This window comes from Malus domestica, chromosome 15 (genome assembly GCF_042453785.1).
Source record: "Malus domestica chromosome 15, GDT2T_hap1".
NCBI lineage: Eukaryota > Viridiplantae > Streptophyta > Magnoliopsida > Rosales > Rosaceae > Malus > Malus domestica.
Window position 1 is genome coordinate 18787221 of NC_091675.1, and position 17904 is coordinate 18805124.

Sequence of the window (17904 nt, forward strand, 5' to 3'; positions counted from 1 at the left end):
TATGAAATCTATATTTTAAACCTTTTTAGTCTCACTTCACCTCATCCCATTAAAGAAATGTTAAAAATAAAAATATATTAAACATTTCACTTTTTACACACCGCATGAAATATGTAAGTTATCAAAGTTTTCAAGCTTTTTTATTAGCTTTTCTTTTTTTTTTAAATTCTATTTTGTGCGACTGATCTAAGATTATTTTTTTATGGGTGAAACTCATGGTTAGGCCAATTTCAGTTAGAAAGAGATATTGGAATAGGCTTATCATGTTTTCTTTCTATCGTAATGAGTATTTTCAAGTGCAAAGTTTACATTGACCAGTATATGGATGCCTTACAAGTGAAATGAACAAACTTGTAACCCTTATTTTAGTTGATATAATGATTTTATAGTCAGAAATTTTTCTATTGATTGAATAATTTATTTTAAAACAAACCCCAAAAGTCATGGGTTTGAATTATAGTTGTCAAAATAAAATTAAGATTGTTTTAGTTTGTAGACTAGAGGTAAATAGATGTTTAACAAATAAAAATATTTAAAATATCCTTGAATTAACATTTCTTTAATGGAATGAGGTGAAATGAGACCAAAATAGTTTAAAATGTTTGTTTCAAGGGGGTAAAGTAAGACAAAACCAGTTTCATGGATAAATTGAGACTACATGGCAATTTCAGGGGCATTTCAATTAATAAACCTTGACCAATTAACAATAGTTATATAACTTATATTAGTATAATAATAGTTATTAATGGATTCTTATCGACATACGAGAAATTTTTCAATCTACCGGAAACATAACCCGGTACATCAAATGTCATTATTTCTAAGTTAAACTCAAATTCCCCCAACTCGATTTTTTTTTTCTTTTTGTCAAAATTTTGTAACTCAAATGAGTATATCAATTTTCTTTTGTTTATATACAAATGATATTCTAAATTATGCTAATCTACGAAATAGAGATTCAAGTTCAAGTTCAAAATGAGCACACAAACTGTCTTAGTCAACGAATCTAACCCTCATTCTATTAGTTACTGTTACATTTTGCCATTTTAGCAAGGGTTTGTGCTTAAGCCTTCCTCGTAATTACATAAGAGGAGATTAAACTCGTAGTTACAGTGAAAGAGATCGAAGAATTGACAATACAAGTCTTTAAATAATGCATTATAAATGTAAATAGAAATACCATCTATTTAAACCATATTTTGTAAATCAATCTCTTATTAAATTATTACTTAAGTGTTAATTAATGCAGAAAATAATTGACATATTTTCATAATTGCACCAAACCCCTCATGCTGGTGAATGCAATGAGTGTATAGAACCTTCAATTTCAAACACAATGACCGGCTTTTCTCTTTTAAGACCAAACTATATGTCGTCATTTCCATCATTCCATCCCCCCAACTAACACAAACACCTAACCTTTCCTTGCAAACAAAGATATAATAAAATCATAAATTAGGCACGCAAATGCAGATTAAGCCAGTTGGCAAGAATAGTGTGCATGTCCTTTTATACAAAGATTTAAATTTGCCTCCACACAAATAAAACTTGTTTAAATTATCGCCTTGCCAACCAAAAAAGGAAAAGAAAATAAGTGCATGATCTATTTTTGGCTTCCCAAAAGAAAATATTTAATGTTCATTCTACTAACAAAGCAAGATTGAATAGCCAAGGCTCAAAACACAAAAACCCCAAAGCAAATTTGCATGTCATACTAGTATAATATATATCACTATATCTATCTACTCTCCATTCTCCAAGTTAAATTCAGTTGGAGCCACAGCTCTCTGCTAGGGTTAGGCTTGCTATGTCTCCATATTCAAACAGGACCAAACTCACTCTCTCACTCAGGGATCTACTTCACAAAATAGCTCATCAAACAGAACAAAAACTCAGACATTCCCTAATGAGCGTCAACTCGTCAGGCCGTAGTCTTCTGCCTCCTGAAAAAGATTATAATTTCCGGCTTCCATCTTTCCGGTCATCAGCTCATGCCCTGAAAAAGTAGATGCCATTTGTGTTAAGAGTTTCACAAATCTTAAAAGTTCCATACATATTTTGCAAGTGTGTAAATGAGAGAGCAAGGGAAAGGGAGAGCACTTGTTTAACATCGTTAACCAAGTCAATTACCAAAATGCACTCCTCGTCTTTGTTCATCCAAAGAAAAAAAATCAAATTACAGCCGTTGCTAGCTCATTAAACGTTTCTAGCCAATTCTGTAACTTCAAATTTAGGGGTGCGGCATTTGTCTAACATTCTACGCTATTCACTAGACTAGGGAATGATAAAAGCTCTAATCAAACTGATAGAAACGTATAAATGGTTAAACAAGTAATGGCTAATTTGGTTCATGGTGAAAGGTGTTGTAAGAATCAGAGAGCTAAAACGAATGAGGTTAAGAATTCTGTGATATTCTTCTGCAAGACATATGCGTGCGCAAACTTAGAACCTATTTAGATTTTCAGCTGTTGGTATTTTGTTTGCTTGTTGAGTATCTTGCGGAAATGATAAATTATTGACATATCGGATGGGAAGCCAAGAGCCAGAAGTAATATATGGTTAATATGATAACTTACTTGAGTTTGCAAGCACTTCATCATAGAATGACATTTCGCTTAAATGCCTAGAACTTCTTAAACCGCTGTGTGACGGGAACATTTTATCCACCGTAGTGGCATGTGGATCCAAGAAATGCAGGTCAGAACTTATCTCCGGGCTCTGGAAGCACAAATCTTCGGTCCTTTGAGCTGAGTGCTGCTGGGACTGAAACGTTTCCTCGGGTCTAGTTTTCTTGTCCTTGGGTGAGTCAACTTCCGTCTCCACTTCTGATTCAGCATGGTTACATGCTGCATTTTGCTGCTTCCTTTTTGATCGAGCGCGCCTGTTCTGGAACCAATTGTACACATTTGTTTCGGAAATTTGTCCGTGCTGGCTCAGCTCAGTGGTGATCTCCTTGATCTTCTGCTTGCTCGGAGTTCCATTCCCTTGCTCGAATAAACGCTCAAGAATTTGGAGCTGCACTGGTGTTGGCGTCCACCGCTGCCTGGCGGTAATTTTGTGGCCGGTGGATGTCATCAGCGGATCGCAGTACAGATTTCCCATCCTGACTCCTGAGAAAGCAAATGCAGATGGTTTTGTTCAAAAGCATATATGGTGTCATTTCAGATACCCTAAACTAATAAATTGTCCTCCTTCTTGAAAAAATGTATTAGTGAATGAGCAAATGTATTAGTAGATATTTATTTATGTATTAAATATTAAATTTAGTAAAATTAAAAAAACTGCCTTGGCGCTAGGCCCTGTCCGCCGTCCAAGTAGCGTCTATCACCTTTTAGAACCTTGCCTAAAGTGCAGACGTGGGGGTAGCCATATTGACTATGACGGATGTTTAAGGTAGAATATTACTTGTACAAAATAAAAACCCGAATCAGTTCAATTTCCAGATCACAAAGAGCTAAATCTGACCAAACAGAGGAACCCAAAGAAGTGAAATTCAACATCTCAAGTTAGGAGCTTTTACCTACGCCACCAATTTCGGAGGATGAAATTCTTAGAACAAACACCAGAAGAAGATAGAGATCAATGGTAAAAAGTGTTGGTATATGGTCCAGCCCATGATCAATGTTCTAGATTATTCTAGTAAGCAAGAGAGATGGCTGGAGCATGCTAGACAATTCTAGCATGTTATTAAGTTGATGGAAGAAGCTAGAGAGTACTAGCTTCCTTGGTTGCAAATGGAAAGATCTAGAAGCCACACTTTTGTGGCTAGTCTAGATCTTTCTATGCTAGAGGTTTGAAGAATACACTAGAAACTAGTAGAATGCCAAACCCTCACCTATAAATATGGGTGTGATGTTGTAGTGAAACAACAAATCAAGAGAGTAGTGAGTAGCAAAGGATCAAGTCCAAAGCTAGAGTTCCACTCCAAGAGTGAGAGTGAGAGTGTTCCACTACACATTGTGTGAGTGAAGTTTAGTGTGATAGAAAGTGTGTGTCCTACTTTCTTGTATCCATCAAGCCTTGTCTTTGGCTTGGTAAGACTACTCTTGTTGTACTCATCTTTTCATATAGTGAAGATTGATCCTTGTTTGGTGGACGTAGGCATAAATTGCCGAACCACATAAATTTTTGGTGTCCATTTTCTACTTTACTTTGTGCATTCTCTATCTTGTAGTACCGACATTCCTAACAAGTGGTATCAGAGCCCGGTTGGCTCGTACTGCGAGATGGAAGGAAGTGGCACTATGATCAAACTCACCAACTCCAATTGGGTAACATGGAAGCCAAGGATGGAGGACATTCTCTATTGCAAGGATTTGCATGAGCCAATTGAAGGAGATGCCGCTAAGCCCGAGAGCATGTCCGATGCCGAGTGGAAGAAGATGAATCGCAAGGCTATTGGCACAATTAGACAATGGGTGGACGATAGTGTTTTTCACCATGTGTCTAATGAAACCAATGCTCGCGAGTTTTGGACAAAGCTTGAGTCCTTGTTCGAGAAGAAAACTCCAGCCAAGAAAGCCTTCTTGATCAAAGAGCTCATCAATGTGAAGTACAAGGATGGTTTAAGTGTAGCAGAACACTTGAACAATTTCCAGAATATCATCAACCAGTTGGCTACTATGAAAATGACGATCGAGGACGAGCTACAAGCGCTCTTGTTACTTGGATCCTTGCCAGACAGTTGGGAGACCTTTGTGGTGAGTATAAGTAACTCTGCTTCTAATGGTGTTCTTACTCTTGATAATGTTAAAAATAGCATGCTCAATGAAGAAACAAGGAGAAAGACTTCTGGCACAGATAGCAGCCAAGTATTTGTCACAGAGAACCGCGGAAGAAGCAAGAGTAGAGGGCCTAGAGGTCATGGCAGGAGTCCTAGCCGATCCAAGTCAAAGTTCAGGGGTGCATGCCACCACTGTGGCAAAGAAGGCCATATGAAGAAAAATTGTCGAGTTTGGAAGAGAGAGCAAAGGGAAGGAAACAATCAGAAGAAAGATGATACTGGCAATACCACCGCTGTCATCTGTGGTGATGTACCAGAAATATTGTCTGTTGGTGAATGTCTGCATATGGGCAACTCTGACAGAGACATTGAATGGATCTTTGATAATGGAGCTTCCTTCCATGCTACGTCCAAACGGGAGTTCTTCAGTACATACAAAGAAGGTGACTTTGGCATAGTGAAGATGGGGAATGAAAGCTATTCCAAAATTCTTGGAATTGGTGATATCTGCTTAAGAACTAATCTCGGCTGCCAATTGATGTTGAAAGATGTGAGACATATTCCTGATATACGTCTCAATCTGATATCCATCGGTACCCTTGATCGACAAGGATATTATCACCATATTGGCGAAGGAAAATTGAAGCTTACTAAAGGCTTAATGGTGGTAGCAAGAGCACGACTTTGTTGTACGTTGTACCGGTCAAATGCCAAGGTTTTGAAAGGTGAGTTGAATGCTGTGGAAGACTCATCTCTAGACTTGTGGCATAAAAGGCTAGGCCACATGAGCGAGAAAGGCCTACAAGTTTTGGCAAAGAAGTCTCATATTCCCTTTGCCAAAGGTACGTCGTTAAACTCTTGTGAGCATTGTTTATTCGGAAAACAAAGAAGAGTTAGTTTTTCTGTTCCATCTACAAAGAAAGGAAACTTGTTAGATCTTGTTTATTCAGATGTGTGTGGTCCCATGGAAGTCGAGTCACTTGGAAGAAATAAATATTTTGTTACTTATATTGATGATGCTTCACGAAGGGTGTGGGTGTATTTGTTGAAATCCAAAGACCAGGTGTTTCAGACATTCCAGGAGTTCCATGCCATGGTGGAGAGGGAAACTGGGAAACCTCTCAAGTGCCTTCGTAGCGACAACGGCGGCGAGTACACATCTCACCAGTTTAGAGAGTATTGTGTAAAACATGGCATACGTCATGAGAAGACAGTTCCTGGAACTCCACAACATAACGGTGTTGCTGAAAGAATGAACCGAACCATCATGGAGAAAGTCAGGTGTATGTTGAGGACTGCAAAGTTATCTAAGCAGTTCTGGGGTGAAGCTGTAAGGACAGCCTGCTATTTGATCAACCGATCTCCATCAGTACCATTAGGTCTTGATGTTCCAGAGAGAGTATGGACTGGTAATGATGTGTCTTACTCTCATCTGAAGGTGTTTGGTTGCAAAGCTTTTGTGCATGTGCCCAAAGAGCAGAGATCGAAGTTAGACTACAAAGCTACACCGTGCATCTTTCTTGGTTATGGCGGTGAAGATTTTGGTTACAGATTATGGGACCCATACCAGAAGAAGTTTATCCGAAGTAGAGACGTGGTCTTTTATGAAGATCAAACAATTGGGGATTCGGATAAAGAGGCACAACCAGATGGCGCAGTCAGAGGAGTTGATCCATTAGTTTCAGATGAAGAAAGTCACGATGACATCCCTGAAGCAACTGCCAATGAAGTGCCTGCAGAATCAGATAATGCTGATCAAGAGGAGCCTGATCAAGATGTGCCAGACCATGAGATTGCTGATCAGGGGGAGCCTAGTCAAGAAGAGCAGATTCAAGGAGAATCCAATCAGGGGGAGCCTCTAGCCCCGCAAGAGAATGAAGATCAGGTCAGAAGATCCATCAGAAGTCGAAGACCGTCTACCAAGTATTCTTCATCAGAGTATATCATGTTGACTAATTATGGAGAGCCCGAAACATATGAGGATGCCAAAGCTCATAACGACAGTGACAAATGGATGAAGGCAATGGAGTCGGAGATGGATTCCTTATCAAAGAATGATACCTATGAGCTTGTGGAGCTTCCAAAGGGCAGGAAAGCATTGAAAAACAAGTGGGTGTTCAAATTGAAAAGAGACGACAACATGACAAGGTACAAGGCTCGTTTGGTTGTCAAAGGTTTTGGTCAAAAGAAAGGAGTTGACTTTGATGAGATTTTCTCACCGGTGGTGAAGATGACTTCCATTCGAGTTATCCTTGGTATGGCAGCAAGCATGGATCTTGAGCTCGAGCAGTTAGATGTTAAAACTGCATTTCTCCACGGCAATTTAGAAGAGGAGATATACATGGAGCAACCCAAAGGCTTTGAAGTCAAAGGTAAAGAAAATTTGGTGTGCAAGCTCAAGAAAAGTTTATATGGTCTTAAGCAGGCTCCGAGACAGTGGAATAAGAAGTTCAACTCATTCATGGTGAGTAATGGGTACAAGAGAACTCATGCTGACTCTTGTGTCTATATCAAACAATTTTCTGGAGGTAAATTCATCATTTTGTTGCTTTATGTTGATGACATGTTGATTGTCGGTCAAGATGCTTTTATGATTAAAAAGCTCAAAGAAGAGTTATCTAAGTCCTTTGACATGAAGGACTTAGGGCCAGCCAAGCAGATTTTGGGCATGGAGATAATTCGTGACAGAAAATCCAAGAAGTTGTGGCTGTCACAAGAAAAGTATGTTGAACGGGTGCTTGAAAGGTTCAACATGAAAACAGCCAAATCGGTAAGCTCACCTTTAGCCAATCATATCAAGTTGAGCAAAGAGTCGTGTCCAAAAACATATGAAGAAAAGGAGAAAATGGCAGTTGTTCCCTACTCTTCAGCAGTAGGAAGTATCATGTATGCAATGGTGTGCACACGGCCAGATATTGCTCATGCAGTAGGTGTGGTGAGCAGGTTTCTCTCTAATCCAGGGAAAGACCATTGGGAAGCTGTTAAGTGGATTCTCAGATATTTGAAGGGGACTTCTAAGATGTGCTTGTGCTTTGGCGGTTCCAAACCAATCTTAGAAGGATTTACAGATGCTGACATGGGAGGTGACCTGGATGGTAGAAAATCTACGTCTGGGTACTTGTTTACTTTTGCAGGGGGAGCCGTGTCTTGGCAATCCAAGTTGCAAAAGTGTGTTGCTTTGTCTACAACCGAGGCTGAATACATAGCCGCTACAGAAGCATGCAAGGAGTTGTTGTGGCTGAAGCGGTTTCTCCAAGAGTTGGGTTTGAAACAAAGTGATTATGGCGTTTATTGTGATAGTCAGAGTGCTCTGGATTTGAGCAAAAACACTGCATACCATTCACGCACCAAGCACATTGATATTCGTTATCACTGGATTAGAGATGCTATCGAGAACAAGATGCTACAGCTGAAGAAGATTCATACCGATAATAATTCTTCAGACATGTTGACAAAGGTGGTCACAAAATCAAAGTTGGAATTCTGCATTAAGGCTGCTGGGATGGACTCCAGGTAACTTGGAGTCATGATCGGAATTCCTCCCTCATGGACTGGAGGGGGAGATTGTTGGTATATGGTCCAGCCCATGATCAATGTTCTAGATTATTCTAGTAAGCAAGAGAGATGGCTGGAGCATGCTAGACAATTCTAGCATGTTATTAAGTTGATGGAAGAAGCTAGAGAGTACTAGCTTCCTTGGTTGCAAATGGAAAGATCTAGAAGCCACACTTTTGTGGCTAGTCTAGATCTTTCTATGCTAGAGGTTTGAAGAATACACTAGAAACTAGTAGAATGCCAAACCCTCACCTATAAATATGGGTGTGATGTTGTAGTGAAACAACAAATCAAGAGAGTAGTGAGTAGCAAAGGATCAAGTCCAAAGCTAGAGTTCCACTCCAAGAGTGAGAGTGAGAGTGTTCCACTACACATTGTGTGAGTGAAGTTTAGTGTGATAGAAAGTGTGTGTCCTACTTTCTTGTATCCATCAAGCCTTGTCTTTGGCTTGGTAAGACTACTCTTGTTGTACTCATCTTTTCATATAGTGAAGATTGATCCTTGTTTGGTGGACGTAGGCATAAATTGCCGAACCACATAAATTTTTGGTGTCCATTTTCTACTTTACTTTGTGCATTCTCTATCTTGTAGTACCGACATTCCTAACAAAAAGGACCACCCAAGTGAGTAACCCTAAAGAAAAGTGAGAAATGAGACCGCAAGAACTTTCCTGGAACTGGAATGTCTCAAATGAACGACCGCCAGGTGGAAAAGTTATAATACAAAAAAGTGCGAGTGGCTTGAAAAACCGTCACCGTGGCATGTCAAATATAGATAAGCCTTCAACTCCAAGGAGGACAAACTGCCGGGCATGAAATGAACTGGAAAACTACCCAAAAAAAAAAAAAAGGCCAAAGCTTTGGGGAAAAATTACAAAAAAAGAAGAATCCTTCATTTGGAAAACAACAAATCAGAAAAAAAATCATCACAGAAAACAAAGAAATGAACCAAAATGACCACTGAAAGAACCCACAAACAAGAACCATATTGCAAACAAATGAAAAGTTGGAAGGACTAAAAGAGAAAAGTGAGAAGAAAAGAGGGACCTGCAAGATCTTGCTGGGAAGTGAGGTTCTTGTGCATCTCAACAAGCTGCTCACAGATGGTGGCATAAACTGCAATCTGTTTCCTCAGAGTCTCCAACTGCTCATCAGTCATCACCTTCACATACATCACTCCTCCATTCCCATTATTCCCACTCCCGTTCCCGTTCCCCTCCATCTCTTGCTGCTCTTTCAGTTGCTGCTTCTCCCACTCCATCATCTCTCTCTATAAATTTCTCTCTCTAGACTCTAGAATCCTCGGTCTGTGTGTGTTGAGAAACCGAAACAGCGATGCTTGTCAAAGCAGGATGGAGAACACAAAGATAACGAGAAAGTAAAGCGAGGAGACGAAAAAAGGGAGAGAAAGTATATAGACGGGGGCCAGAGGATGTTGAAAAATCAAAAAAAAGAAGGAAAATAATTGGTGGGTTGGTGTATTGTTCCCATGTTTGTACGTTAGTGCAGTCCTTTTGCTATACGTGAATGGATACTTGTTCATATTCGCTCATTAAATTTTGAAATTTTTTTAGCACATATCTAAGCCGTTAAAATTAATAATATATGTCATGTATTTTAGAGTTTTTGACGTTGGAATTCACGTTTGGATCCTTAAGAAATCTTTAATTGATGGTAAAAATGATTTACCTTCCAGTTTAACCTATGATATTCTTTATGAAAAAGTAGGTTTGAAGCATCACAACTCATCCTATCATTAAGGTTTGAGTAAAATGCAACCCATTAATTGTGTTTATTTGCTTAATTTCATCATAAAGGATCCCATCAATAAAAAGATATCATGAAGAGATTTAAAAGATTAACACGAGGGATTTAAAAGATATAAGTAAAATGTCACTTGGAACTATAGTCTACTGGTATTTCTCTTCATTTATAAGCGAGATATTTTAGGTTGGATTATCGCCAAAGAATAATTTGAACCACATTATTGCTATCTAACTGTGAGGTTTAGCCCATTCCTCTACCTCTTTAGTGTAGATAATATTATTTATTAAAAAAAATTAGTTTAACACAAGGGATAAACATGAGAAAATTTAGACAAAAAATATTTATTCTTCTTGTAGTTGGATTTTTTTTTCAAATGCATTGAGATGATTTTTGCAAATGTATAGTTATTTATATTACTTCATTACAAAATGTTATTATTACTTTAAGCTACACTATCTGACATACCCCGACTTGGAATGTCCATTAGAACTCCGAATCGAGCTATGATGGCCGACACTTAGAAGGTGACGAAGCCATAAAGTGTGATGATGTGGAAAAATATGAATAAATTTAAACCTAAGAATGCCTAAATACCAGGGTGCGCTGGTGAGCGGGAATGAATCCCCTTCACATGTGACGTTAGAGCATTAGTAAGTACAGTATAATGAATTAAGAATCATACCATCAAAGGTAATCTTCAATACCAAGACTTGCCATGAATCCTCGACGATAAGAAGCTCAACTAATAAAACCTAGAAGGTGAAAACCAAACAAGGGTGAGTGGCCCTGGAAATACAATTTTTATAGAAACCATATAAAACTATGGATCATCATATATGGATCTCATCTAGGAAGGTCCGTACAAGATCAGCACATATGCTCCAAAAATGCTAACTCATTTTTGCTAACTCATCACATATATCATTACATATGCTAACTCATCACATATATCATTACATATGCTAGCTCATCATATATTTCATCACATATGCTAGCTCATCACATATTTCATCACATATGCTAGCTCATCACATATATCATTACATATGCTAGCTCATCACATATTTCATCACATATGCTAGCTCATCAGTCGGGAGTCACCTCTAATGACCTGTACAACTTATCCATATCTCAATAAGTATACCTGCACACGAGTCAGAACCACATAAAGTAGTCTGTACGACAGGACTGGGTGTAAATAAATACGCTCGAGTGCTACGATCACGTAAAGACTGTGTGAATAATCACGGGTCACCTACGAGTCGGAATCACCTATAGTGGTCTGTACAACAGGCATGTGCACCTACCTTGGATCCAAGGTGAGCGTAAGGTGCGGGAGGTGAACATCACATGAAGGACTGTGGCCTGGCCATGGGCAGGAGCACTAACACCGGGGTGTAGGGTTATGAACTCTAAATGCATCTCATCATATCTCGCATACTAAAGCAATCTCATATGACATATACAACTCATAGACAACATGTACGACAATGTCGAAGTTGCCTAAAACATAAATGTGATCATGCCACAACCCAATCATTTCAACTAATACCATAACTCACCTGAACTTACCTGAGTATTCTACGTTCATCTTTGTACTTCAAAACATTCACAATAATTATGTGCAGGAACATATACATATGGATATGCCATAGTGCAAGTCTAAAACTTAACCATATCATAGTATTTTTCCAATATATAAATATATATATATATATATAATGTGGTGTAAAATACACAATCTATAATGCCCTACGCCCGAATTATTTATTCTCGGAAATAATTATCGAGGATAAGTCCAACTAAACACTAGTTTAATTAACTATCGTTACTTATGTTTCCTTATTTCAATTTCTTGATTCCTTCCACATTGATTTATGACCAATATCCAATTACTAAAAACATAAGGTTAAATCTCATATTTTCACCAATTTCCTTCACATTGCTCAATTCCCATACAAATTTTTTGTTTCAAATAATGTATGGCTGAATCTAACGTCTAGTTAGACTGCCTACGTACCCTAAACAGGGATCAGCCATTTGTAGTTCACTTCAGTACTTCTAAGCATTCACAGTAATTATATGCAATAATCAATTTATAACCGTTTGTGAAATTATCAATCATATATATATATATATGTATATATGTATATATGTATACGTATACGATAGGAAGGAAAAGACTCAATCACCTGGAGTTTACACTACAACTCCCTAGCACACACAAAGAGGTGTCACGAACGATCGGTGCCTAGAACAATTATCAAATCACATCTCAAAATTCTTATCAATAGAATACATAATTTACATAAAACATATCACTACGTAATTCAATTCAAAAGATCTGCATCATGGATTTCCGATCCGTTGCTTCCAAAGATCCACATTATACTTGTAGAACAACATCCTAAGGTTTCATTACGATCCAACGGTTTGATCTCCGCCAATTGCCAAAACCAAATGGCGGTCAACATTTTATTTTATGAACTTACAACTCCAATTCGAGAAGATCCGTTAGTCGATTCCCGATCTGTAAGTTTCTATAGTCCTCAAATATTACGTACTATAACATATTAAAGTTTGGTGACGATCCAACGGTCGGATCGTCGATTCATATTTTTACCAAGTAACGTATCGTAAGGGAATTTAGTTTCAAACGATCAACCTACGTTATAAAATTTCCAAAACTGAACTCAAGGCCTCTAATTTAGCCTAAGAATGACATTGGCGGGCCCCTGGCCACGCACCGACGCACACGCCGCCGTGGGTGGCAGTCGGCCGCCCAAACTCGCCGGAAAATCCAACTATTTCCAAAAATTACCAAAAATTGTAGGAATGAAGATCTCAATGAGTAGAGCAAACTTTATACATGTGGCCAAGTCCAATTTGGCCTGGAAATGCTCCAATTTGCCTCGAATCCGTCGGGAACCCTAGAAGTGGGTGTTCTTGATTCGTCCCCAATTCGACTCTGACGCTCCAACCAATGATTGGGCATTGTTCTAGGCTTCAAGGGAAGTCTATTGGTAGTGTCAATTGGAATAAATTGCTTCAGAAATGGGAGAATCGACACAAGACCCGTCGGTGTCACCATTGCCAAATGTCACGGATTTGACCCAATTTCCATCGAATCTTGATAGAAGAATGAAGGGGAAGAGTGATGCGAAATATATAAGCACACAAATTTAACCCTCTTTTTGACAATTGTAGTATAGATGTAAGCAGGGATCGTTCTAAACCGGGGATTAGGAGGGATTGCTAAATCACTTGAAAACTAATTTAAAAACATAAAAACAAAGTTAAAAATGTAAACAAAAGATTTTAAAACAAGAAAGTAAAAGGGGGATTTGAGTTTGGTGAAGTTGAAAGTAAAAACGAATAAACTAAAAACTTAAATAGATTTTAAACAAATTTGGGTTGAATGGATAATGGAAGGCTAGCTAAGGGGTTCTTCTCCACACATGTCTTGCTTGCATACAAAATGATTTCCAATTGCATTTCAATAACTTATTAATTCTCAACGCCCCAAATTAACCGTGAATTGCACTAATTAACCCTAAGTTTTTCCACAAGTTATTGGGTTGGATGATTGCATACGACAACCCAAAACATTCCCTACAAGTTCCCTACATGAATTGCATAATAGAGATACAAGCAAGAATCATTAAGTTCTATGAAAAACATAAGCATTGACGAGGCACTCGTTACTATGATTTGCATGAAACTTATGCCAAGGATTTACTTAACACAATCGTGACTAGCGACTTTTACTACTCATGAATATAAGTTCATAACGATTAGGTGAAATTCCCTTATACTCTAGCATCATATTTATGCATGCAAACTAAGTATGCATCCCTAATCAACATACATAAACATGTTATCAATCAAATAGATAAGTAAATCGAATTCATAACTTATGAAACGCAATTAAAAGTAATCAAATCATATTGCAAGCATTAACATGGTTTCGAATCCCCCCCTAGCCAAGGGGGGTTTAGTTCCTCATTATTACAAAACAAAGATAAACAAATTTAAACATTGAAAAACAAAGGAAAGAAAGCACATAAACGTTCCAACGATCCATGTTGGATAGCAAGTGCGTCTAAGGACTTTTCTCCTTCTCTTTGCCGCAACAACAAGGTTGGAATGATGTTGAAGGGTTGGTTATTTGGAGGAATGGATGGGAAGGGGTTTAGATATGTAGGAGAGGCAAAGAAAGGCTTGGAGAATGGTTAATTTCTGGATGATTTGAATGAGGTTGCTGCCATGGTATTTATAGGAAGAGGATGGACATGTTTAATGCAAAAATCTGGTGGAATGAAGTAGGTAAGGCATGGCAAGGTGGAGAATTGTTGGTGAGGGTAGGTTTTGAGTCATCCACTCACATGTCATGGTGAGTTAAGCATTGCATCATCCACTCAAATGTCATGGTGAGTTAAGCATTACATCATCCACTCAAATGTCATAGTGAGATAGACATTGCATCATCACTAAAAAAATCTGGTGGAAGTAAAACAAAGGGAAGGCCACGGCATTGATGAATTTTATGGGGTATGCATGGTTTTGAGTGAAGTTTTGGCCAATCCTTCTAGAAATTTATCCCTTCTTGCAACTTGTATTTGTTTCACCAGATTTTTAGCATGTTCCTAGCCTCTTTTGTCTTCAAATTCGTCCATCCATCTTGCTCATATCATATGTAATCCATTACAAGCTCAAAACTGCTCCAAAATGCACCAAAATGCACTTTCTTGCTACCTTAGCCCTTTGGACCTACAAACACACGAAAATGGCTTAAAGTACTAAAATAACTAAGAACTAATAACGTAAATGCAAGAAAACTAGTTAACTAAGTCGCATAAATATGCGTCTATCAAATTCCCCCACACTTAGCTATTGCTAGTCCTCGAGCAAAATAAAACAAATAAAACATAACCTAACCTTCCAACATTTGCCTTAGGGATTTTCAATGCAACATGACATGCAAAAGATCATCATAACCACAGATTTTTTTTTCCCTACCCTTGAGCACATACTTAATCAAAGTCACCACATACTAGTTCACATATAACCAATTAAAACGATGTTTTGAATGTAGTAACATGCCTTAGAGAATTTGCTCAATTCCTTACAAGATACACTCTTATTTTCACTCTGATTTTCTGACTACTTACCCTACACTAGATGTATGTGAGAAGATTGATGTAAACATGAAAACGAACACTCACATATGTTTATAGCAAAGAAAGCAATTTCTGGAGTTATTAAGCATGTATAGATATGATCTCATGACTGGAATGCTACTACTTAGATGCGAGAACCAGGGACACCATATGCTCGTACCAATCCCAAACTCCACATATTGAAACACATAACACTCAAGATTGAAGTTAAGGGTTGTAACGGGGTTAGGGGTGATTGGCTAACAATGAAAGGTAAGGAAACAAACGTTTTTAAAGCATAATAAGCAAAGTAATGAAATTGATGCTTAGAATTCCCTTTGAATGCAGCAACTAACTTTAAACACAATGGGGTTATTCATTCAACTTTTTAGGGCCGATTTCAACTACAAACAACACTTGTGAGCCTTTCCTCACTTATTTCAAACTCTTTTTTTTTTTTTTCTTTTTCTTTTCTAACCCGTGCCTTATTACTTTCTTTTGGCACACAAAACATAAAAATCTCATTCCCCCACACTTGTTTTCTGCATAAGGACAATCAAAAGGAATTCATTTTAAGTCATGCTTCATTATGCTTTAAAAACAAGGGTATGGATAGTCCTAATCTAGGCTAGGTAAGGGAAATGTGGTTTAACAAAGAAAACAGGCTAAACAAGGCTCAACGGGGTTAAACTTAAACAAATATGCACGGGATAAGCTTTTTGGCTCTAGTTCACTACACAACTTCATCTTGAATATGTGTTATGCAAATCAATGTCATGCTTTGAATGGAACGGGCATAAGTTCTAGTATTTGGAACTAAATGATGAAACGCCTTCTAAGTAGCAACCAAGCAAAGAATGATGAGATCATGCAACGACTTTAGAAAACAAAAATGCACAGATTAATAACTCTCCAAAGAACGTATTAGGCTCAAGTCTCTCAAGGTTGTAGTGTTAGTTTGAGTTCCTTCCTTCAAGCATGTTACAAAAACTGATTTTTTTCTTTGTGATTACATGTGAATTCGTAAACTATAACTATAACCAAGCATAAATCAAGAGCATATCAAACTTCCATCCATGTTTATAACTTTCTTTAACAGTCATGCAATTAAAAACCAAATCCTCATTATTTGTGTTGGAAGGTACCCTAAGACACAAACAAACACACAAAAACAACTCTTTTTGGCTTTTTCAAAACAATTTTTTTTTTCTTCAAATTTTTGTCAAATTTTCGGATTTTTATGTCAAAACATACTAACATGCTTAAAAACACACTAAAAACACTTAAAACAGCAAGAAACAACATTGTAAGTGATAGGTGAATAAAATCCCACGAAAATCATGCAACAGCAACTTGTTTACCCCCCCCCACACTTAAATATAACATTGTCCTCAATGTTTCAAACATAAACTCACACGAAAATCATGCAACAACGAGGAAACATGATAAACATGGCAAAGTAAAAGCAACAGAGAGGAGGGTTAAAGAACGCAAACACCTGGTTTTGGAGTCGGAAATTCCTAGGTCTTCTTTATTTCCATGGGTTGCCTCCATCACTAATGAGAACTCTAGGCATGCCAAACCTAGCAAAGATATTAGTTTTCACAAAATCTGCAACAACCTTTGAATCGTTAGTCCGGGTGGCTTTGGCTTCCACCCATTTGGAAACATAATCAACAGCTAGCAAGATATAAGTGAAACCAAAAGATGGAGGGAAAGGACCCATGAAATCTATACCCCAATGTCAGAAAACACTATAATGCAAATAAAAATAAAATAAATAAATAATAAGAAACAAAATAAAGCAATTGGACTGAAAACTTCCCTAGTTTGCAGTAAAACCAAGCGATGACCCCCCAAGCTAAAATTCTGCAATCAACTTCAAGGGTGGAAATAACCAAAAGTTCCTGCAAAGAAAAGAAATAAATCAGTTTAGTAGCACAAGAAAATATAAAAAAAATTGCAAACGAAAAATTGAAAATCACGATAAAAGACAATGAATAGAACTAATAAGTGATCATTGGTCGTGCTTGTTGACTTTCCACAGCTTTCCTCTTGAACAGGGTGACACTTAGCTTTTTACTTGCAAGTGATGATTTGATGATATTGTACGGCGAAGCTTTGCTCTTTGGTGATGTTGCAGTTCCTTATTTGTTCTCCAAGCAGATGTGGCATCTTCTCTAGTTCTTCAGCTCGGACTCCTTCCGCTGGGATGATTGTGCAAGCTGCATTCTTCTCTGCTTGTTTCTTCTGTACGTTGTCTCCACATGCTGTTGGTATCATTTTCGCTTGCCTTATCTGTTCTTCAGGTAGATGTGGCAGCTTCTTTGGAAGTACATCAGCAGTGGAAGACGAGTACTCGAGAGCAATTTCTCCATGTCCTGCAGGTTAGAACAAAGACAAGGAAAAGGACATGGAGAATGCATGATATGAGATACTCTTGCTTTCAACCTTTATGATATGAAATACTTTTGCTCTGGATGGGTTGTTTGCAGGGGTATCCCAGGGAATGAGGAATACAGTGTGACTCGAGAGGGTTCTTTGGGAATGCATTCTCGGAGATGAAGAAGTGCTGAGAGGGTTTGCCTTTGCTGTGGAAGGCAAAGGTAAATACTTATAAGACTTTTCTTCACAACCGGAACTATTCTCTCACTCATTGTCGGCAGCCGGTGGATGGATGAATAGTACAAATTACGCGTTT

The 17904-nt window shown here is 38.0% G+C and overlaps 1 protein-coding gene across 1 annotated transcript; it reads right to left on the reverse strand.

Moving 5' to 3' along the window:
* Positions 1-1581: 1581 nt before the first annotated feature.
* On the reverse strand, positions 1582-9740 carry LOC103415901 (WUSCHEL-related homeobox 13). Its single transcript, XM_029094996.2, has 3 exons — positions 9325-9740; positions 2577-3110; positions 1582-1996 (listed from the first exon to the last, which is right to left on the reverse strand). The coding sequence occupies exons 1-3, from the start codon at positions 9539-9541 to the stop codon at positions 1914-1916; spliced, it is 834 nt and encodes a 277-aa protein (XP_028950829.2). The 5' UTR covers positions 9542-9740; the 3' UTR covers positions 1582-1913.
* Positions 9741-17904: the final 8164 nt, after the last annotated feature.

Excerpts from the sequence above, each read along its gene's own strand:
- LOC103415901 (XM_029094996.2), bottom strand. The coding sequence starts at position 9,541 with ATGATGGAGTGGGAGAAGCAGCAACTGAAAGAGCAGCAAGAGATGGAG. Across the intron at positions 3,111-9,324 it reads TTCCCAGCAAGATCTTGCAG|GAGTCAGGATGGGAAATCTG; the intron begins GTCCCTCTTTTC and ends TTGCTTTCTCAG. Across the intron at positions 1,997-2,576 it reads TGAAGTGCTTGCAAACTCAA|GGCATGAGCTGATGACCGGA; the intron begins GTAAGTTATCAT and ends CTACTTTTTCAG.